The following is a 23797-nucleotide window of genomic DNA, read 5'->3' on the forward strand; positions in this document are numbered from 1 at the left end:
TTCTATGGTGTCATGGTTTGGCAATGCTTTGCTGCATCAGGACTTGGACGCCTTGCCATCATTGAAGGAACCATGAATTCTGCTCTGTATCAGAGAATTCTACAGGAGAATGTCAGACCATCCATCCATGAGCTGAAGCTGAAGCGCAGCTGGGTCATGCAGCAAGACAATGATCCTAAACACAGAAGCAAGTCTACATCAGAATGGTTGAAGAACAAGAAATTTAAGGTTTTGGAATGGCCTAGTCAAAGTCCAGACATAAACCACATTGAGATGTTGTGGCAGGACCTGAAACGAGCATTTCATGCTCAAAAACCCACAAATGTCACTGAGTTGAAGCAGTTCTGCATGGAGGAGTGGGCAAAAATTCCTCCACGGCGCTGTGAGAGACTAATCAATAACTACAGGAAGCGTTTGGTTGCAGTTATTGCTGCTAAAGGTGGCGTAACCAGTTATTGAGTCTAAGGGGACGATTACTTTTTTACACGGTGGCATTGGGTGTTGCATAACTTTCTTTAATAAATAAATGAAATATGTATCACATTTTAGTGTTATTTGTTCACTCAGGGTCCCTTGGTTGAAGATCTGATAACATTCAGTGTCACAAATATGCAAAAATACAGAAAATCAGACAGGGGCAAATACTTTTTCACCACACTGTATGTGTATACCCCGAATCAGAAGGTAGCAAAGGGCCCACTATGTCCATTGCAATTCGTTCAAAGGGAGTGGAAATAATTGGCAGTGGAACCAAAGGGGTGGGGCGCACTTGACCCAGTGCTACTCGCAGGTAGTCTGGGCATGTGGCTACATATTTCGACACATCAGTATGACGTCATACCCAATAGAATTGAGCCAATATCCATTCCCTTGTTTTGTCAGCTCTGAGGTGCCCCCCAAAAGGGATATCATGCACCAGGCTCATTACCTCGAGCCGACAAAACAGGGGAACCAATAATTGTGTTACAGGCTGTCCGTGCCTGCGGCTAGGTTTACCCTATCCAGTAATTGCCCCTTGATACTGAAGTGTGGAAATACTAGCGCCCCACCGCCGTCAACATCCTTACCTTCCATAGACCGGACCTGCCCCCAAGCATGCACTAGTGATGGGTCATTATGTTGGCCCCACACTATGTCCGCGCTTGAGTGCCACATGTCCGGTATATTGAGAGAGACGGGAGTAGCATCTGCCCTAGATGGCCCAGTAACCTTGCCCTTTCGGTTACACTGCTTTCTGACCCCCTTTGACTGGCGTTTGTTACCATTGGAGCAGTCTCCCACCAAACTCCAGCTCATTAATGCTCCCTCCCATTTTCGTATCCGTTTCTCTTTATTTGTTTTTCTTGGACGAAAAAGGGGAGAAAACATTTCAGTTTGAAAGGGAAAAACATCACCAATTATTTCCCTTTTTTTCTGTCACATATATACTGGTTATTTGTCTTTCCCGTTGCTGGTATGGCAACGGGGCCAGGGTAGCAGCTCTACCCTCGCTGGGGGCCAACCTTGACCTCCATGAAGGAGGCAAGGTTGCCCATTGGGGCCGGAGATCTAGGAGGTCTCGGTCCTGGTGTTGTAGGTGGAGCAAATAGAGAAGGTGGTGTACAGCTGCTCCGGTGGACGGGAGCTGTGAACAGGTTGGTCCCATTGTTCCCATTGTTCCCATTGAACAGTTTGTTGCCATTGTTTTTCGGCACCGACCACATTGCAGAATTGCTCCACTGCTATGGCTTTGCCCATTTGGAGACCCGTTCTCTGGGCGGGGCTTAGCCATTACATCGGGTGGTCACACAACTGCTGATCAACCACCCTGGGGCATGTATCTGGGGATCTTCGGTATTCCCAGAATTGTACCCAGTGCGTTTCCCTCATGATGTTGAGCCGGCGTAGGATGGCTCGCTTTACCAGGTCGTAGTCGGTAGCTTCGGTGTCCATCATGGCTTGATACGCTGCCTGAGTCTCCTTGATCAGGCAGGATCCCAGCTGGCTCGCTCAGTGCATTCTGGGCCATGATGTGGTGGTAGCCAGCCACTCGAAAGCGACCAGGTAAGCCTCGGTATCATCCTCCGCCGTCATTTTCTGTGCCCTTGCCTTTGGGGCCATCATCATGGATGCCATTGGTACCGTGGTCTTGATCACCAGACCGACCATCTCAACCAACGCCGTGTATCTCTCCTCTCTCTGTATTTCCGCAGTCTCCTGTCTGTTGTCCAGCACCTCCAGCAGCGCTGCAAGTGATGCATGATCCATAATCCTACTCTGACACCACGTGTGGCAAAGTGGTTAACAGTGTGCAGGTGCAGGTGACCAATGAACAGACAGAAAATTATAATCCAGGTGCAAAGTTGTTTAACGAGTTTTGTATTTCCAGTGGCTGACGGCAAAACAAACAGTAAACAATAAATGCTAAGTAATACAGCATGTGTATTACTTATATTGTAATCCCCGGGTTTCTCCTAAAATAATAGTTCAATTTTTATTATACACACACACAAAACACATACACAAGTCTGTTAGTGCGTCAATTAGTGCTTGTGGTGCAAATACAGTTAATTGTGATTGTCACAAAGACGGCCGGAGTGGGTGGCGTCAGACCAGATGCAGGAAATAAAACAGACAGAGAGGTGTGGTTTGGTGAAGCTGAGCGAATGCTTTCGCTCAGCATTTAATAAACAGAACAGAAAATAAAAGGTTTGAACAGACAAAACACAGGGCACGGCACTTGAGGCCAAAATAAATAGACGAACAAAACGGACTAGACAGACAAACAAACACGGTGAGCAGATACTCTAACTCTTCACTTTTATCATTCACAATTACCTCCGTCTCCAATCCCGTTCTCCACTCACCGAACACCCAACCCTGACTGAATGAAAATGTGTCTATATATACTGTTGTGCTGGGATTCAATTACTAATTAATTATTCACTTGAATCCCAGCACGTGAATTAATTCTGTGCAACCCTGTGCTTACATATTATTACATACTTTAAATGCACGTGAAGTGATAGTGCAATCCGGTGCCTAAATACAAATCTACACTTTTTAAATCACACGTGAAACACAGACCCGTTTATATCCCGTGTACCAATCTATACACCAACATTAACACACGCACGCAACATACAACACATAATATGCACACAGGGGCGGGGCACATTGCCACAGTGATACATGTGCAGGGCTGTTCCAGGTTTGTGCTGGCCCTTTGCAACAGCTCCGGAATATGTTAGCCGTCTAATAAAAACAAGACACAATTAGACAAAACAAACAAACACTCATGATACGGATACACAAAACACAGGTCCTTCCGGGTTCTTTTTCTCAAACCAAAACAAAGGGACAGATTACGTCACTTCGTCCACTACTTATATTGTCACTCATGATCCCTTGGTAAACGATTGCAGCCACTCCTGCCACATCATTTCCCTTCCGGGTCGATGAGTTCATGTACTGAGGCTCCTCCCCTTTTCTAAATGACCGACTTCCTTTTAACCCTAGGAATGAAGTGTCAGGCCAAGCAGTCCAGGGTACTCTGTTCTCGTTACTTAGCGCCCTCACAGGTCGGGAGGGAGATTACCACCAAGAATCATTGTCTTTCTGTCACATGGACCAAGCAATGTCAAGAGTCTCCTGTTCCTGAATTAGTTCGAAAGCCTTTCGTTAAAATCTGGTTAAAGGAAAGGTAATTTTCACAAAACTGTACAATCCTATCCAGAACCTTAGAGACAACAGGTAAAATGGAGACTGGCCTATAATTAGAAACCAATCTGGAATAGCCTCCTTTGTAGACTGGAGTGACCCATGAGTGTTTCCATTGTGACTTACGGACAGATTGAACAGCAAAGAAAGATGTGGAGCAATGGTTTGAGCAGTGCACCTGAACATTGTAGCACAGATGCCACCTGGGCCAGTAGCTGATTAAGTTTAAGTAATATGTCCATAACCTGGGAGCAGTGTATATCCTCTAATAAATATTTAGGTGATGGTGCACCAGAATCAACTGGATTAAATTCAATGATCAATGATAATTGGATAAGTCTCCACCCCCCTGAGTTAATACTTGGTGGAAGCACCTTTGGCAGCAATTACAGCTGTGAGTCTGTTGGGATAGGTCTCTACCAACTTTGCACACCTAGATTTGGCAATATTTGACCATTCATCTTTACAAAACTGTTCAAGCTCTGTCAAGTCCCTTGGGGAGCGTTGATGGACAGCAATCTTCAAGTCATGCCACAAATTTTCAATTGGATTTAGGTCGGGGCTCTGACTGGGCCACTCAAGGACATTTACCTTTTTGTTACTTAGCCACTCCAGTGTAGCTTTGGCTGTGTACTTTGGGTCATTGTCATGCTGAAAGGTGAACTTCCATCCCAGTTTCAGCTTTCTTGCAGAGGGCAGCAGGTTTTCCTCAAGGACTTCTCTGTACTTTGCTCCATTCATTTTCCCTTCTATCCTGACAAGTGCCCCAGTCCCTGCCGATGAGAAACATCCCCATAACATGATGCTGCCACCACCATGCTTCACAGTAGGGATGGTGTTCTTTGGGTGATGCGCTGTGTTGGGTTTGCGCCAAACATAAAGCTTTGCATTTAGCCCAAAAAGTTCAATTTTAGTTTCGTCAGACCTCAAAACTTTTTGCCACATGGCTACAGAATCTCCAGAGTGTTTTTTTTTGCATACTTCAAACAGAATTCAAGGTGGGCTTTCTTGAGTAATGGCTTCCTTCTTGCCACCCTACCATACAGGCCAGATTTGTGGAGTGCTTGGGATATTGTTGTCACATGCGCACTTTGACTAGTCTTTGCCATAAAAGCCTGTAGCTCTTGCAAAGTTGCCATTGGCCTCTTGGTAGCCTCTCTGATTAGTCTCCTTCTTGCTCGGTCATCCAGTTTGGAGGGACGGCCTGATATAGGAAAGGTGTTGGTGGTGCCATACACCTTCCACTTCTTAATAATCATCTTGACCGTGCTCCAAGGGATATTCAAGGCCTTTGATATTTTTTTATACCCATCCCGACCTGTGCCTTTCAACAACTTTGTCCCATTGTTCTTTTAAAAGCGCCTTGGTGCTCATGGTTGAGTCTTTGATTTGAAATGCACTACCCAGCAGAGGGAACCTACAGGAACTGCTGAATTTATCCTGAAATCATGTGAATAACTACAATTTAACACAGGTGGAGGCCGCTTGGTGTGTGATTTTTTAAGGCGATTTGTTACACCTGAGCTAATTTAGGATTGCTATTACAAGGGGGGGTGGACACTTATCCAACCAAGCTATTTCAGTTTTTATTTTTAATGAATTTTCTACAAATTTCTAGAACATTTTTTTTCACTTGGAATTTGTGGGGTAGGTAGCGTTGATGTGTAGATAAATGAAAAAAAAAATATTTTAATGCATTTAATTCCAGGCTATAAGGCAACAAAATGTGAATATTGTGAAAGGGGGTGTAGACTTTCTATAGACACTGTAATGTGGTGCCAGGCATCAGAGTTCAGTCGCCTTTCCCTGCTGCTGCTGGTGATAATGTGGTGCCAGGCCTCAGAGTTGAAAGCTGCCTTTCCCTGCTGCTGCTGGTGATAATGTGGTGCCAGGCCTCAGAGTTCTGAGCTGACTTTCCCTGCTGCTGCTGCTGTAGCACAAGGCAACACCACAGATCAGCCACAACACAGCTGGTGTCCTTTTTTTCATTTCCCGCTCACACGGACAGTAAGGATTTAACAAGATGAAGAAAAAGGTACGTAAGCTGGAATGAATTTACCTGGGAGATCATCAGACACAACCCTTATTTAATAAATTAGGGTCCCTCCCAGCTTCCAATTCTAGACGATATACTGAACACTAACCAGCTAATATAATGTAGCCATGGCAAGCCTACCAATAACCTCAGGCGCATTTTTTCCAGCTGTTTCAAAACAAATGTTGATTAACACAGACACTGTTGTCACTGTCAAGTGACACATGCTGAGCTCTCCATAAATGCAAGTGTTCTGTGGTAACTTGGCAGTGCAGTACAACCAAATAGAAGTGACTCCAGCAGAGTTAGTGAGGGGAGTTGGGTGCTAATTCCCAGAGGATACAGGGATCAGGAAGCTCTAGCCTAAGCCCAGTGCAGAGCAGCATGTGGAATGCTCTAGTTCTGCAGGGACTCAGGATCAGGTACACAATGAAGCACTGCAGGCTCCTTCCAGTCAGCAGCTGCCCAGTGGCTGTGCAGGTTGCTGTGGGCAGGGCAGCCACATCGTAAACAAGAGGCAATCCAAGGAACCTGGGTTAGAGAGACCCTCAGATAAAGGCTGCTGCCATGCCAACCACACACCTTGTGAGTCGTTGCAATGCGAAGGCAGAACCATGCTAACCACACACCTTGCGAGTTGTTGCAAGGCAAAGGCAGCTGTTATAACTGCAGGAATGGTGGAGGTGTTGTGCCTTATTAATGTTTGTTACTGTGTGCGTGTGATTTGTATGCCATGTGAAACATTGTTGTCTCTTGAGGGACCTATAGTGATGCATTAAAGGTGGTCAAGAGATAATACCAAGCGTTGTATGTGACAGAAGGGGGCCTGAGAGGAACGAGGGTTATTGCGATTAGAAACTGGGGGGTTGTTATAAAAATAGTTGTCATCGCCAGCGAGTAATTTTGTTCAGATCTTCTTGAAAAGAGGGAACTAGAAGCAGCAAGGGTAATCGCCAGTAACGTTTCAAGAAATTACATTCAGCCGTTTCCAAACACTCATGGAAATTGGAGGTCAGACTTCCATATTGGATAAGAAATACAAAGCCAGAAGAAATGTTGATAACAAAACCCTAAGGAAGCAAAGGGATTTATATAAAATGGAGTACTTGTGTATTAGATATGCATACTGTGAATATTATACCTTTGTATGTGTGCATGCATTTACCCTCAGTAGTAGTTGCTGTGGGATGGAATGGATCGGTGATGTATTGATGGATGTTTTTGTTAAATTGACCAAACAGTGCACAAAAGATGAGGAAAATAGTTTATTTTAAATTCTTTAAACAGAAATTCACAGAATCACGTCCAGTTTCTCATTACAGCAGAACCCTTTCCGAGTGGAAACACCAGACCAGGGAAACAGCAGTACACAGGGACCTTCACAGTCTGCCCACAAACACAGACCTACACAACAGCAGCAGGCATCACCTCTTAGCACGACATGCTGTTTGTTATTTCTAAACACCCCTTTAAAGGTCAAAGCTTATGAAATGTAAAGACCTGTCCCCCGAGTGGAGGCTGTAACCTTGAAAGCAATGCCAGTTAAACCAGGCACCCATTTACAGCTGGGTTACACATCAACGTGCACTGATAAACCACACTGAAGCACAGACCCCCGCTGCTGGAAGACTTACTCACACCCTGGCTCACAAATGGACCTTCAAGGAGGTCAGCACAGGCCTTTCTATTCAATTCATCAAGGTATTTCTTCAGAGCAGAATAGCAGCGGTGGTGCTGCTTTGGTGTGCCTTGCCTCCATGCAAGAATTGAATAAACACAAATTTGTTTTCTTTGAAAACTGCATATAAAACACTGAGAGAACAAGAACAGCCCCCATCATTAATTCAAAGAAAGATTTGACCCTAAAAGGTGTAGCCCTTAATCCTCCATTTTGAGAGGTGTCAGGTTTAAAAATGTCAGAACCTGTAAACTGCAATACTGTTTTCCTCCTGCAGATGGCAGGATTCTCCATCTCAACAGACATTGAATCAGACAAAGTATTGTAGATCTCATCATTATTATTATTATTATTATCATTATTATTATTATTATTATTATTTATTATTATTATTACTACTACTATAGACAACTGAACTTCCATCACTAATACGAAAGCCAAGATAAGCAAGAATATAGATACATCTTTTAAAATATAATTTTTTTTTTTTTTCAATGTACAGCACTACAAAATTACTTAGAAAAATCCAACAGCTTGCAAATGTGACAACTGGTGTCACAGACTCTGTTTTGGTCAATTAAAAACAGCATTGCAATGATTTGATTGTCAGATAAGAGCCATTCTAACCCCCATTGACAGAAGGCAAAATCAAGTTAAGACATGGAGCTTAAATATTGGGAGGTTTGGTTTTGTTTACCATAAAAACCTTCTAGTGGTATTGATAGAAATTAATTTCACAGGATAGCCCGACTGAGCTGCCACATCTCATTTTAGGAAAGGGGAGGGGAGGGGGGAGGGGGAAGAGATGTCATTCAGGAAGAGTAGCCTGCTGTTCCGGAATGATGCAGGCCACTGCGATACACCCAGGGACTGGGGTTCTAGTGGAAAGAAATGTCCTGTAAACGATAACTATGACAGCGCTGGTGGACATCAAAAATCTTATAGAGAGTCTAAATAACAAAAGACTTGAGTACTATACAACAGTTAAAGATAGGGTCGTGAAACTGAAGGACTAACGGCCTCCTCCAAGAAAATCCACTGAAGAGGCACTCCTCAGTCTGGACCATGTTACTGGCTGAGCAGGTGTAGCTGTGCATTATTATTCTGGTCCAATATGGGGATGAAGCAGAAACTCATTTGTTTAAATCCTACTTTCAAAAAATACTACATTTAATTGTTTGTGTGTTCTATTATTATCTTCCAACAATTTCATACACTTTGCATTGTAGAAATACTGTAATTAATTTTTTTATTTTATTTTTTTTAATAATCCTAAGATTTTGTTTTACTCCACTAGATAAATAAAGTAAAAATCAGGGTGTTTTTTTAAACCTTGGAGTAGAAGTCAAAGAATATATAATTTGTTTAAAATAAAAAAACAAAAAAAAGGACAGACAGCCAGAGTACAGTGGGAAGCGGCTGGGTGTTTACAAGTTGCTGAAGAGCTCATTCTTCTTGCTCCAGTCCATCGCTGGCGCCCGCTTGCTGGAGCGTTTCTGATGAGCGCGTTCCTTGGCTTCCTGCAGAGACAGGCCCAGAGGCAGGCCAGGGGCGGGGCCTGTGAGCTCACTCTCCTTGGCTTCTTGCAGGGGCAGGCCAGGGGCGGGGCCTGTGAGCTCACTCTCCGCTGGCTTTTCCTGGAAGGGACACAGCAATGAGTAGGATCTTTAAATAATTCTATTTATATGTGTGTACATTACAAGTTTGTATTTGTATCACTTTAATATTGTTGTATACTTGTATAATAATGTCTTGTATACCCCTACATGAACCCCCTGCCTGTGCTTTACCCCCGGGACCAGTCTCGAGCACAAGCAGACACTGCCAATCAGCTCTGTGGTGGTTTTGTGATAAGGGAGACTGAGAACATGTAATGGAAGGGAAGACCACAGCCCCCTCAGAGAAACGCATCCAGCTCTTACCTCATTGGTAGGCATGCCAGCAGAGGTGTTCGAGGAAGCGTTTGAAGGAGAGGGGCTTACAGAGACTTTGGAGTTTGCTTCCTCAGCCACCTTCCCATTGGCCTGCAGAGGAGAGAGCGAGAGAGAGAGAGAGAGAGAGAGAGAGAGAGGAGAAAAAGGTGGGTGGGTGTCAGGAAGGCTCAACTTAATGAAGCACTCAGCTGTAGGGCAGTTTGAGGTTGTGAGTGGTGTTCCAGTTTACCGGGGTTCACCAGGTACAGAGTTCCCACCTCTGAGGTCACCACTCCACACTCAGCCTACAGGAACTCTGAAGCAGAGAGAACCAACAGCGTCTCGGAGTTTCATAAGGGACTGGGCCCTGGGCACGGTGGGGGTTATGTGTCTGCAGAGCTGAGCGTCTGTCCTAATCCTGTGTGAGCTTTGTAATAACAGCTTCAATCCATTAGGGATAACACTGAGGCAACTGTGTCCATACTGCACCGCCTGGCACCTGACTTCCATGACCTCAAATCCTTATGAAACCATGGACCTTCAGAAGAACTAAGGACAGATATGTTCTAATAAACTGTTTGTGTTCAACCCTTAATTTCACTTTCCCATATAGTAACAAAAAAAAACAAAACAAAAAAACACACACACACACACACACACACACACACACACACACACACACTAGCAATCCTTATGAGATTCAAGGTCTCATTCAAAACACCCCCACGTCCTGCCTTCCAGATTCAAACTCAAAATCAGGAGAGAGGTTTTTAAATATAGGCTCAGCCAAGAAGCATCTTAAGCAGCAGTTACTACAGTATCTTGTATTCCTCCCCTGTTTTAACACACACTTATCAAGAAACCTCAATCTCACCATTGCCCCTTCTCTATAGTCGGGAATACATTTCTTTATGTTTACCGGAATGGATTGAAACGGAAATTAAAACTGGCAGGAACAGGTGGGACTGGGAATAAAGAGTTTTAAATCTCACAGGAACGGATGGGAGCAGAATTGAAAGCTGCGGGAAGAGCAGTACCAAAAACTTTAGGTTTGTCAGACAAGCTACAATAACTTTAGATGTTGTAAAATTAAACCAAATCAAATGGGTATCCAAATATTTGCCAAGACAGACACTATAACCCTTGTATCAATGGCTCATTTTAATTGACACACCCATTTAGTGCCCACCCATTCAATTAAACTCCACTGCATCTTGCCATCATTGACTGCAGCTACCATTTACAGTAAAACACCTAAACTAATTCAAATAATTGCATTAAATCAAAACTTATTGGGAGTTCAAGTTGGAGTGAAACTGAAGACTTTTTTTTTTTTTTTTTAAATGGTTGCAGGTTTGTGTGGTTCTTGTTATTCTTGTAATAGGTAACAAGGCAGTAGTGAATGGAATTTTGAAAATTCAACTGGGAACAGGATGAGCATGAAAAACACAAGAAAAAAAAGGGTAACCCGAAAAATACAGCGAGAGGTTAAAATAAATCTGTGTCTCCTCTTTCTTAAATATCACAGGACGGGATGGGACAGGAATGAAAAAAAAACAAAAACTTTTGTACGGAACAGTACGGGACAGGAAAAAAACTGGTGACAGGATTGGAACAGATTACATTGAAACATTTCACGGGATGGGACAGGAAACTATGATGGGACAGAACAGGAGTTTCATTCCCATGTCACTCTCTACACTGCAGTCTCCAATATAATACAATCTCTCCATGGTCCCTTCTCTATAGTCTCCTCAGTACAAGTCAAACCCTGGTTGGTCTCGCTACAGAATAGGAGGTGCACTGCGAGATCAAAGCTCCAAGCTAAAACCAAGCTTTCTGCGTGCAGCGCACAGAGGGGATTACACTGGAATACCACGGAGGGATTAGGGATTAGTGAAACAAGGATCTCTCCATCACAGCCTTAAGCACATTAACACTTTGTACACCGCAGAGCCCCAGGAGCACACAGCAGCGGATCTCTAAAACACAAAACCAGCTCACCTTAGACAAAAAGATCAATTAAACAGAGGACATGTGCAAGGGCTCTGCCAGGGAGAGACTAAAGCCTTGGTTATTATGCCAAGTGTTCATGTGAGAAAGGTTCCAGAGCTAAGAACTCATGAGGTAGACTTGCCATTTCTGTCACACCTGTAGACTTCTGTTCTCCAAGCAATTCATCTCAAGTGTTGCCTCAGATCCGACACGGCTCGACTAAGAATCCTCTGCAAAGGCCAAGTTGGCCCCATGGGGTGGACTTAAGAGAAGATTTACTCAACACAATTAATTGGGTGATTCAAGCATATTTCTGAGTGCTTGAATTACAAATATAAAACAATAAAACAAAATGTCCTTAATTAAAATGCAAGGTCAAATGGAAACCTCTACATCTGGACTAATACAATGGCAGAAGGGTTCTGGGTCACCTCAAATCAGTAAACCGATCCACAACAGATGAGCTCATTTTCTCTTGCTAATCAGGCTTTGGAGTAGGGCTGCTACGATTAAAATTGTTATTACATTTCTGTAACGTGCATAGTTAATAACATTTAAGTTTATCAACGAAACTGCACCGAATGGCCTGCCTTGATATTTACAGTATCTCTGCCAAAGACAAGCAGTGGTCGTGCTCTTTTCCTGCTTAAGTGTTCCCACGTCAGGGGTGGGGGGTTCTGTGGGCAGTGCAATCAACATTTTATTTATTTATTTATTTATTTATTTATTTTTAACTATTACATTTTGTGTGCCCAATTAAATCTATTGCTATTTGGAGGCTTAACTGACAGCCTTACTTTGGAGTATCCTCTTTCACAGCCCCAAGTTCATTTCTAACTCATTGCTCCAGAAACTACTGCTTATATAACATCTTACAAGAACCGCACGGACAGGGGGCACCGTGAACAAAGAGCCCCAAATCTACTGCTTATATAACACATTACAAGAATCGCACAAAGAGCCCCGAATCTACTGCTTATTTAACACCTTAGAAGAACCGCACAAAAGAGCCCAGGATTATTCAGGAGCCTTCATCCCTTCTAAACACAAGAGGAAAGGATTCATCATGGGCAAGGATCGACTATACTGTAAACTAGGTATCACTTTGCCTCATTCTTTTCTTTGTAGTTCATCTTTGCAAGTGTGTAACACGTCAGTCAGCGCAGCCGGAAGCATCACATACTAACCACGAGATACCCAAGTGCCAGTCTTTAGACTTTTCTGTACAAACTGCCCATTTTATTAATGTATTTTATTGGTTTAATTTTAAAATTTGGAAGCAAGGTACACTGGTTAAAACAGAAATAATTTGTACAGGTCGCTAATCTGAGTGGCTGTGGTTTCCTATCAGCTAAGAGCAGCAGTGTAAGCTGCATACTTCACTGCTGTAGAAAAGTGACAAAAAAAAAGTCAGTGAGGTCAACTGCAGATTCAAGGCTGCAGCGCTGAGGTTCTTATATTAATCCAACATCATGATCGACAGGGAGGTCAGTAACACTGCAACATGAGAACGTCATTGTGACAGACGGCTCGAAAGAAAAAGAAAGAAAGAGGAGACACAGAGACAGAGCTTGTTTGCATTGGAGGATTAGTCAAGATTGCATGGATTTAACCCCCTTTAAGAGACCATTGGCTAGTGAACTGAATTGAAATCCAACCTAGAAACATAAACCCTGCCTCCAGTCCACACCCCAAACAGAGCACCCTCACTCAATGAATTGCACAGATACAGCTCAGAGCTACAGGAAAATAAATGCACATATAGCATTATGATCTTGTTTGTTTCTCAGGGGGTCTCGTGCATTATTACAACAACAAACACTTGAACAATCACTTTTAATATATAGCAAGTGTAATTGCTCAGGAAAATAAAATTGTTGGAGTGGATTGAAGACGGAGAGAAAGACAATATACAAAAATCGGCTTTGACAATGTAGTGACAACTTCAAGTATAAAGATAATTCTCCACATTCTAAACTAACTATAAACATCCAGAGCCTGCCCTCAGAAACCCCACACATGTGGTCTGATTTCTTGTTTACATCCCTGTACAGACAGTTTGTTACTGTAAAATGGCCCAGGTGACAGCTGCTAATCTGCTGAGCCCTCCTTCCTCACCCTGGCTTTCCCTGCTGTTCAAACATACAAGACAACCAACGCCTCTCACTGCTTCTTCATCTGCGCTTTATGCCGCTATTCAACCTTCATTTTCAAATCAAGACAATGCTTTTTAAAATGTCTTCATTAACACAAATAGGAGAATCTCCAAGACTCAATAGGAGTAGTGAAGCTGCAGTATATAAAACTGATATACTGCAAGCTCAGTGAGTAACCAAGCTGCCTCTGACTTTGTTTCCTCAGACTTAAGCAGCAGCAGCGCTGGAACATTGTCAAGGACCTGTGAGCAGATGCTTCTGATCGGACGCCAGTAAGAATCATGGATGACCTAGCATAGATAAAGAAGTTCAAAACCAAATCGGCTTACTGTTCTGCTGCAGTGAAAGGATTCAGTCAGTCAGGAACACCCTGCTCTGGAGATTGGTGGGATAGCAACAGTGAACATGTATTTGATTTCATTTAAAAGTGTTCAGACCTGCTGAATCATGGAGGATGACAATGTCTATTATGAGACATGGCAACTATGGGAATACCTTAGGCTGGTATAAATCTTCAAAACCTCCCTAAAATCAACAGGGCTGCTCTAATTTTCATTCATTGCATTACTGCTGAACATGCAGCTGGTCAAGGTGAACCCTTAGCTAGTCTATATTCATGCAGCTGGTCAAGGTGAACCCTTAGCTGGTCTATATTCATGTAGCTGGTCAAGGTGAACCCTTAGTTGTCTATATTCAGTGGCATTGAAAAAGGACACCTGTGAATATGAAGAACATAACAGGTTCAAGCAAAAACAATAAACTATAAAACAGACAAAAAAAGAAAAAAACACGTAGGGAGTAATTTTGATAACTGCAAATGTCATTTCAAATTGGAGAAAACTTTGGAAATCTTCCTTAACCCCTTCAGTGCTTGGGGGTGTACACCCTAAATTTCCTCATAAAGTGCTTGGGGGCGTATGGTGTACGTCCTAAAATAAATCTCACTGTAGCGCCAGCTGTGAGCATCCGATGAGATTGATGCCTTAATTGGCCTATAGGATTTCACCCTGTTGTTCAGTCTAATTCAAATAAACAAACTGAAGAGTTTTATATTTCGAATTGTGGTTTGATTTGAGCAAATCCTGGATGGCTACAACACTTAGCAGACCCACAGGAGACAAGTCAAATTTTATTTTCAACAGTTATTTTCAGAACTAAATCAATCATTATTGATTGCTGTATACTGTCCCAGGCTATGCGCCACCATCCGCAGTAATAATATTATTATAAAATATGTTGGTGCCCTAAAGGCTGCGAGTGAGTAATCGCTTACAAAATTTAGGACATGTGTAGGGGGATTTAGTCTTTCGAAATTATATTTTGAATTTCGTTTTGTCTACATTTAAAAATATGTATAGTTTACACATTGACCGGACGACGTTCTGTTTTAAATGTTTTTTTTTTATTATTTATTAATACAAATGTTGACACAGACATGACAAAACATACTAACTTCTATTTTTTTTTTCTCCATACATAGTTAATATATTAGCTATGCAAGGCACATGCAATTTGTCTAATTACTTGATAGGAAATTACTTTTTTAGGGGTTTAAAGTGGCACAGAAATTGTAATTTTTCCACATTTAATCTGCAATACCTCAATCAGTTGAGTAGATATGCCCAAGTAAATTATATCATAAAAAACAATATATGGTTCCTTTAGAGACCTGTGAGAATTCTGACTTTTAAACAATTCAGTCCCAAATTCAAGAAAAACCTCTAGCACGGGGAGTGGAAAAACCCCTAGCAGCAAAGGGGTTACAAGATTTCAATCAGTGGGTCCCCTTTCTGTAAATGACTGGCCCCACATGCTCACAGGATTGTTACACCCATGTTATTGCTTTTCTGGTGGCACCCACAAGACGTGTACTTTCCTTCAGACATTATACCCCAATTTTCCAATTCTTTATAGGCTGAAACTAACTGCAGAAAGACACTCCACACAATGCACTGGAATGGAACTGCCAAGCACTGTACAACTGCATCCCTGAGAACCCCTCCAGACACGTCCTCAGAAATGGAACGGACGTGCGAGAATGGCAGGCATGGCGTGTAGGGAGGGTACACTGGAAAGCCTCTTGTATTTCTATGGTAGCGAGTCCGGAGATGCACTATGGCTGTGGTCCTGAGGGTATGTAATCTGATGAGCCTATGCTTTCCTGTAGTCAAGACCAACTAAAGTTAAACACCCACTATTGTGTTCCCCTGTCGCGGCTATATTTATTGTCTTCAAATAAAACAAGTTCTTACCTTCTCTTCCACATCTCCATTGACAACAGGTTCTGGTAAAGGACCTGCAAACAGAGGAATCCATTGTTAGTGCATGGTATTCACGTTCTCTGCAGCTACCACACTTGCACAGGTTCCCTGTAGAAGCGCAGGACAGGTTTACAGCAGACTTGCACAGCCCTGGCTGGAATAGCACATTCCACTTTTGAAGGAAAAATCAACTTTTTATCTCCTGCAAGAGTGAAAACAGCTCTTTACAATCCCCTGGGCTGACAGATACAAACAGTTAATATCCTCTGCATAGTTTCCAGAAAAAGAAAATAAAAGACTGTTTAAAAGACAGCTCCCCCTACAAATCAGAACCCCCTTTCCAGCACAGCTACAGGTACATTACCTTCCATGGCTCTGCAGCCCTGTCTGATTCGTGAGCCTGTACTGACTCCTGATTCCCTGCCTGGCTGCTTATAAGCCTACCCTGATCAGCTGTCCCAGCATCCAAGGCGTTTATTTGTTTTCCAAGCAGCACAGAAAGGGCTGTTATATAAAGTCACAGTTGGAAGTTCATTGTGCTTATTTTGAAGCCTTTGGTAACTGTGCAATTGGTGCCATATTGAAGGTGTGGTGAAAACAAAAGACTCGCTAAGCCTGACGTTTAAATACTGCATGTTGCCAGGAGACAGAGGGAAATTAATTTCTCACATCAAGAACGTACTGTAAATCTTTGTAGAACATTGTACAACCCTACAGTATAACTAGGGAGTGCTGTGTTCGAAGTGGAAGGGCAGCTGCTAGATCCTGGCTTTGGGCACACCCCATTCATTTTCAACGGTTTTCAAAGATACCTCGTAGCAGTCAGCTTTTATTAAGGAAATGGTTGAATGAACTGTTGGCCGGAGATGTTCTAGACTATTCCGTAGAGTAGGTGGCGCCTCATCTAGCAAGCTCAAAAGAAAAAGTAGACAAAACGATGTCATTTGGACTCTACTGCAGACCTACCTTTCCCCCCCACCCCACACTCCACACCTCCCCCCACCCCCCTGGACCTGCAGATACCATCTTGTGACAAGATAGTGGGTACAAAGTTCTGATAAACACAGCCACAATGGGCATGATAAATTAACACACACACACACACACACACACACACACACACACACACACACACACACACACACACACACACACACACACACACAGACAGGGCCATATTTACAAAATGTTCACTCCAGCATTTCATTTTGTAAGTTGAAAATTCCACTATTTACCTAAAATTACATAATGAGAAACACAACCTGAGTAAAACTTTAATTCTAGTTTTATAAAAACTGCTTAAAAAATACACACTGTACTTCTAAATACAGAATAAAACCTCACAGTGTGTATAAAGTCAGTTGAGATGAGGGAATATGCTTCAGGATGGTCAATAAATAAGAGTAACAAGGATATGCCCTGAACTCTGCGTCAGCTCCGAGGTGTCTGTGCTACTCATGAAATGATTAACCAGTGTAGGGCGACAAGGGAACAGCTGTTCCTACTGGTTACTGCCGTTTCAAGCAGTTTTCCTCAAGAATGTTGACTTTGAACCGAGATAACAATTACAAGTCAGTTTAATTTTTAACTCAAACAGATCACAGCCCTGTTACTGCAGTGATCCAAGTTTCCTAGTTCCCATACCTTTCCTCGGGGGAGTACACACACACACACACACACACACACACACACACACGTGAGTCACGGTGCTTTCGACAGCATTGCCAGGCACGGTCAGGATCGAATGTGCAATACTAGTTTCTCTCAATGCTGCCCTAATCTACAGCTCCAAGCAACATAGCAAGTACAAAGGCATCAGTTCCTGGGGATTGATTCTCAACAGGAGTGTTTGCACAGCAATATCAAGACTTTGATTATCTCCCTGCTAATTGCAACCAGTGGCTCAAAAGGCCATGCTTTGGTTGCCTTTCGTGGGCGAGGGAGTCTACCATACAGTATAAGACTATGGCTCAGTTTCTGTTTTTCATATTGTTCATTAGATGGTTATGTAAAGTTCTTAACTGTTCAAAACATTTCAGATAATTTCACTGAATTAGATGACTTCAAGATCAACAGAAGAAGAGGATGTAGAGCAGGATCAGCCATTAAATACTGTTGATTTCAATCATTAGCTAGATCAGTTTCACAGTGCAGAGGGGTTGGAGAGAATGGCTAGTGAGGTTGGAGGTTGCTTGTGGGCAGTCTGTACCTGTGAGGTGTGCCTCAGTGGGAGTCACCCTGCACCTCTTAAAGAAATCCTCAGTCTCCGGGTCCACTACCAGCAGCCTGGTCTCCTGTCCGCCTGCCTTGATTGCTGCCACCACCTCGGAGTGCTGCTTCCCCTCCACAGACATGCCATTCACCTGCATATAGAGCACAGCCGGGTTAGACAGCAGCACTGCCACACTAATAATAGATATATTATTATTATTATTATTATTATTATTATTATTATTTTTTTTTTTTTTTTTTTATTATTATTATTATTAATATATATATATATATATATATAATTCGTAAGAAAATAGTATTAACCAGGCAAATTATTGTTCAAATGCAGTATTAATGCGTGGTTAGTCACAACACTGTTTCTGCTCCGTCTCTCTCTCTTTAGCAGCTTGGCATCACCTCATCTCCTCCTCCGTAGCTCACTTGATCAAATCCTTGAATGTAAACAGTTCAGCTGTTTTTTTAAAACCAAGTCTACAATCTCCCTAACTTCCAAGGAGTTGTGGGCTCTCTAAATGTTAAGTGGGAATTACCTTTTGTAATTTTTGTTAGTCTTGCTCCGTTTCTTAGCCTGCATTGGTTGCAGGTGTATTAGGCGGCATTTTGAAGCTGGAATTGATTGCTGTGCAGTCTTGTTTAGTAACAAATTCAAGTTTGACTGAATTTTGTAACCGGACATTTTCATGACATTTTTGTTTTTGATTAAGTGAACAATTTAAGTTGGGCTGCATTTCAGCAGTGCTTATAAGAATTTAACTAACGTTGTTGTAGTTGACATTTTGTAATACGCAATGTTTGACAGCAAGCGGCTATTAAAACAAAATGTAACCATCGGCTATCTGTATCGGCCAAGAATTTTATTGGTGCACCCCTAGCAATGATCTTACGTTTGAGCGAGTTGTGATTGCGCATTGTCAAAATTCAAAAACAGGCAGAGGAAGCAGTGTCAAAAGTAACAATAACAACCTATGCCCCCCCCCCCCCCCCCAAGCCAAAGGAGGATAAATGACTAAGCCACTTAGTGCATTATATTTAAAAACAAGCACAGCTTAACCCAGGTTTTCCTGAATGTTTAAATCTGTTTTTGCTACAGTTGTGATTTCAATGGTAACTTCAAATTTAGCCTTTCCATGTATAGTACTCTTTCAAAGACTTTAGAACCATAACAATATGGAGTATTACATTACTGTGCTGTATCCTTGTATTATTCATCAGATTGAGGGTGTAGATAGCAGGTGTACACATTTATTAAAACTGTTGAAAACTCATTTTTCAGAGTTATGGGAATTTCAGGCTTAACCTCCATTCCCAAGGGGTACGTAACTGAGGTTGTACTATACAAAATTGAAATTGCTCTTTAAAAGGAAGAACAAAGTAACAAATTTAACAATAATATTGCCAATTTGCAAAATGAACTTTTGAAGACTAACAAAGTCTGACCTCCCTAGCTGTACAGTAAGTACCTCCACAATCCTGTCCTGGGCCCGTAGGCTGGCCCTCTCTGCCGGGGAGTCAGGATCCACAGCTCTGATGTACTGCCCTGGCTTAGCCTTCTCGCTGTGGAGGTTGAAGCCGTACCCAGTGGAGCCCTTCTTGATGTTACACAGGCGGGGGCGGTGCTCACTCTTGAACTCCTGCAGAAACAAACAGGGCCGCTCAGTTCAAACCACAGTATAGTGCCTTTAATGTCATGCAGGAATAGAACCGAGTATGAATGCATTTACACAATGCTACACAGTGTAGCCAATCAGTTCAAAACAAAAAGGAATGGCACCCAATACAAGATATATATGTGACCTCCTTATTGCTCACAGACTTCAGTCTCAGTTGGGTCTGACACTGCCTCCTGTACAGTGCTGGAAGCACACGGGCAGAGAAACACCACAGATCACAGCAGCTCCGCTAAAAGGCTAAGGAATCGATGTTGAAGAATAGGCTACACAGGCCATCAAGCACATACTGTGACCAATGAGGTGTTAATGTCAATCATCGTACAATAATCAATCACATTCAGATAGTACAATCATGGACAGGGATTTTAAGACATGATGTTGTCTAAAAATTGCTTTGCTTGTTAAAACAATAAATACACAGTGGTTAGTTTTGTTTGATCTGTGGTACTCTTCACTACAGGCACTATTTCATCACTGTTCCATTCACAGATGTCACAATACAGCAGGTGGTTCCCCAGGTCTAACCCAGCCCTGAACTACTACAGCTCACCACAGAAGCAGGATAACTGATGCAAAACCATGGTTTGCCTTTTCTGGATTTACATGTACTCTGAAAGGGCCACTAGGAAGTGCTCTCCCAGTCAGAGCTGCTGTCTGAATGATCTCGTTCAGCAGCTCTCACTGGCGTCTCCTCCTTTCCAGGAAGACAGGAGCAGTCTACAACATATTGCCATAGCAACCAGCCTAGGCAAAAACATGACCTCACTTTCAAGGGAGAGGCCTACAATGAACCTGTAATAAAAATATAATAAATAAAATGAAACAAATACCTTCCCCTGAAAAACGAACCAAGTAAATAAATGTACAGATGTATGATCATAGTGATTTTGATCATATTTTTTACCATTATAATACAATCCTGGAGATGACATTTCATTAATAATAAGGTGTCATGGGTTACACAGAGTACAGGTCACTCATGCCTCACCTCACACACAATATAAAGGAATACAATTGAAGCCATTTTTGGAAACTGGAACGTTTGTTACATTGGAGAAGTCATCTATCACACTACTGGCCAGCTCAGAACTGTAGTGCATTTCATCACCACAGAAACCTGAAGCACATAATGACACATACCAAATACAGGAATTACATTCAGGTGATATAAATCCCATTAAACTAAAATAAATGTGCAGATACAGCAAGTTTAAACAGGATTAGAATTCTAAATGCAGGAGTGCCAGCTTGTAGGCTTGGCCCAGAAGGAAAGTAAAAGACTTTCCAAACTGAGTCACGCCTTCCACAGCCAGCTAGTAACGAGCGGTGTGCTGTCCTCAAGAGTTTTCTAATTTGTGTCTGTTGTACAAAGTTCCACAGTGGTGTCTTTCTTTCTATTGAGCGGGTCACTCACTCTGCCTACAATGAGGGGCTTCACTGGTGCATTATGGGAAGGCTAGGACAATCCTTTCAATTCAGGGGTGCATTCACAGACGCAGACAGCCCATTAGCAGTTTCCTCACACTGCCCCTTGTTCCCCCCTGCTCTGCACAGTCAAAGGCAGCTGCTGGCTTCTTATTTCTTTACTTAAAGCACCTGCAATTCCAGACAGGGGGTTTGTAGTTTCAGAGGACGTTAAGAGCCGAGGCTCTAGTTGCTGTATAATACACGCTGGCAGGAGGTAGCAGCAAGATGAAAGCTGGATTGGGCAGGCATGGAATTAGGTCCTGCTACAAGGACCTGACCTAGAGTACAGGGTAGGCCAGACCTCCCACGATAATAGGTACAAACTAATGAGCAGGCACCCTGCACTCGGGCACTGGCTCACACTACTGCCCATTTCACTTGGTTTCTTGAATGTTTTATTTTAGACAGTGTTGATGGATAGAGTTTAATTTTACAACATAATCTGTTGTACAGTATTAGAACAAGATCACTTTTTAAATGACATTCTAAAATTGATTAAATCCTTTACAATGAACTAGCATTGTTCCACTTTGCTCTGTTAAAAACTGTTCATTTTAGGCAGTCAGCAGAGGGTGATTTATCATTCAAATTCGTAGCAAAACTCGTGGGGCTACTCGGTCATTATTTTAAAAAATTGTAATGAACCCCCATGAAGCCAAAAGCAAAAGTTCTCCACATACATTTTTTTAAAATTTGAGCCCAAAGATGGAACCTTGTTTCATGTTCCGGCTGATTCGTGCAGCGATACACGAATGGACCAATCAGGAGTTGCAAAAATGTAAACAATTCCATGTGGATACAGGAAGATATTTTCCGGTATGGAACCTATCAAATGCCATAGAAATGCGAAAAAACTTTTTATGCACCACTGCAAAAGGAGACAAAGCAAATTACAGATGTCAGAAATACAATTGGGACAGCAGTGTGGAGTAGTGGTTAGGGCTCCGGACTCTTGACCGGAGGGTTGTGGGTTCAATCCCAGATGGGGGACACTGCTGCTGTACACTTGAGCAAGGTACTTTACCTAGATTGCTCCAGTAAAAACCCAACTGTATAAATGGGTAATTGTATGTAAAAATAATGTGATATCTTGTAACAATTGTAAGGTCGCCCTGGATAAGGGCATCTGCTAAGAAATTAAAAATAATAATAATAATAATAATAATAATAATAATAATAATAATAATAATACAATTAGATAGTCAAGAACAAGTCATTAGAAAATTACTTGTCCACAAAATATGAAAATGACAAAAGAATAGAAGAGAGTGCATTAAACATTCTTAAGTCAAGCAAAAGCCGGTGCTGAAGGACGCGCGTCTGGGTGTGCTGCTGGGGGAGGGGGGCGCGTACTGAAACAGTACCCTCATCAAAAAATACATCATCTTCACTCAGGATCTGCCATGCCTTCACAATCAGGTCCTGTACTTCCTGCTATTTGCATAATTTGCAAGACGACAGACTGCTACATCACCTCCAGCCACAAGCGTATTAAAGACAGGCTAGTCCTAGCTGAAACTGTAACTGCAGCTGAGTGAACCACTTAATAAACTTCAAAAACACGTACTGTTTAATAAATCAATATTTATTAAACTAAATATTTGTAAAAAAAAAAAAAAAGTTTCAAAATTAAGGATGTCAATACTTTAGTCTGCCTGTGACCGTTATAGTTTGTTTTTTTTATATATAATCAATGCTCTGTATGATTCAGTCATTTGTCATTAATTATATCTTTCAATTGGCTTATGTGGGCGTTTATAGCCTTCAGACAAAATCATGCTAACACTAGTAACAGCAAGTTAACTCTGGCTTAGAAAAGATATAGCTTTCATTAGAAAAAAGAAGTTTGACACGATTGTTAAGTTTAAATTACTGATATTTGAGTGTTGAAACATAACAAAAACAATTACATATACTATTTATGAACCTGGAGTGTTTGTTTCTTTTCTGAACCTTTACCACCTTACAATTGTACCTGTCTACATTTTTTTTAATGGTGTGTTAAAAAGAAATGTTTATCTACTGAAAAATGTGGGCTACCATAGTTTACCTTTACCATCGGACTACCACACATAATAGAGATTTGTCCACCCCTGAATATATAATGTACGTTTTTTTTTGTTTTTAAAGTATTATTTTATTTATTTATCTTGAGTACTCCCTAGAGTATATGGTTAATTAGTATTCCTTCAAATCCTAGTCGGCTTTAATGAATTCTTAAATAAAAAATGAAGCAGCCCAGATGAAAGCATCCTCACACACATCCAAGAAAATGATTGTGTTGCACTAAGTGCGCTATCACAGACTATACAAGGTTTTTTGACTAGATCTGTGAGAGAAGTTGGTGATGCTTCTGCAGAGGTGCAAGTTTTGTCTAACTGGCATAAAGATAGGTGGGAAAAAAAAGAATCTTTCAAATGTATCCATATTCTGACTGTGTTTAGTGCATTTGTCTTTACAGTGAGACACATACAATGTTCTGTGTAAATGTAACTGAAAGGAAATTGCTTGTACAACAGAAAGTGTTCTGCTATATATATATAGATAGATAGATATAAAAACACACACACACGTTTATTTTACAAATCAAACAAGAAAACATAAACAAACATCTGAACAGAAATCGGTTTACAAAATACATATTTATAAAACAAACACTAGCAATATATTTTTAACTAACAGCAAATTGGT

General features: G+C 41.8%; 1 protein-coding gene across 1 annotated transcript in view; it reads right to left on the bottom strand.

Annotated features, from left to right (window-relative positions):
• Positions 1-6986: 6986 nt before the first annotated feature.
• The window catches only part of nherf1b (NHERF family PDZ scaffold protein 1b), a 60638-nt gene continuing 43827 nt past the window's right edge, over positions 6987-23797 (bottom strand). Inside the window, exons 2-6 of the mRNA XM_034038796.3 lie at positions 19430-19600; positions 17947-18100; positions 15729-15772; positions 9335-9436; positions 6987-9049 (exon numbers count right to left, since the gene is read on the bottom strand). Of these exons, the coding sequence (XP_033894687.3) occupies positions 8840-9049; positions 9335-9436; positions 15729-15772; positions 17947-18100; positions 19430-19600 (681 nt within the window). The 3' untranslated portion in view covers positions 6987-8839. The remainder of the gene's footprint in view (positions 9050-9334; positions 9437-15728; positions 15773-17946; positions 18101-19429; positions 19601-23797) is intronic.

The sequence above is a fragment of the Acipenser ruthenus genome, chromosome 17 (assembly GCF_902713425.1).
Source record: "Acipenser ruthenus chromosome 17, fAciRut3.2 maternal haplotype, whole genome shotgun sequence".
NCBI lineage: Eukaryota > Metazoa > Chordata > Actinopteri > Acipenseriformes > Acipenseridae > Acipenser > Acipenser ruthenus.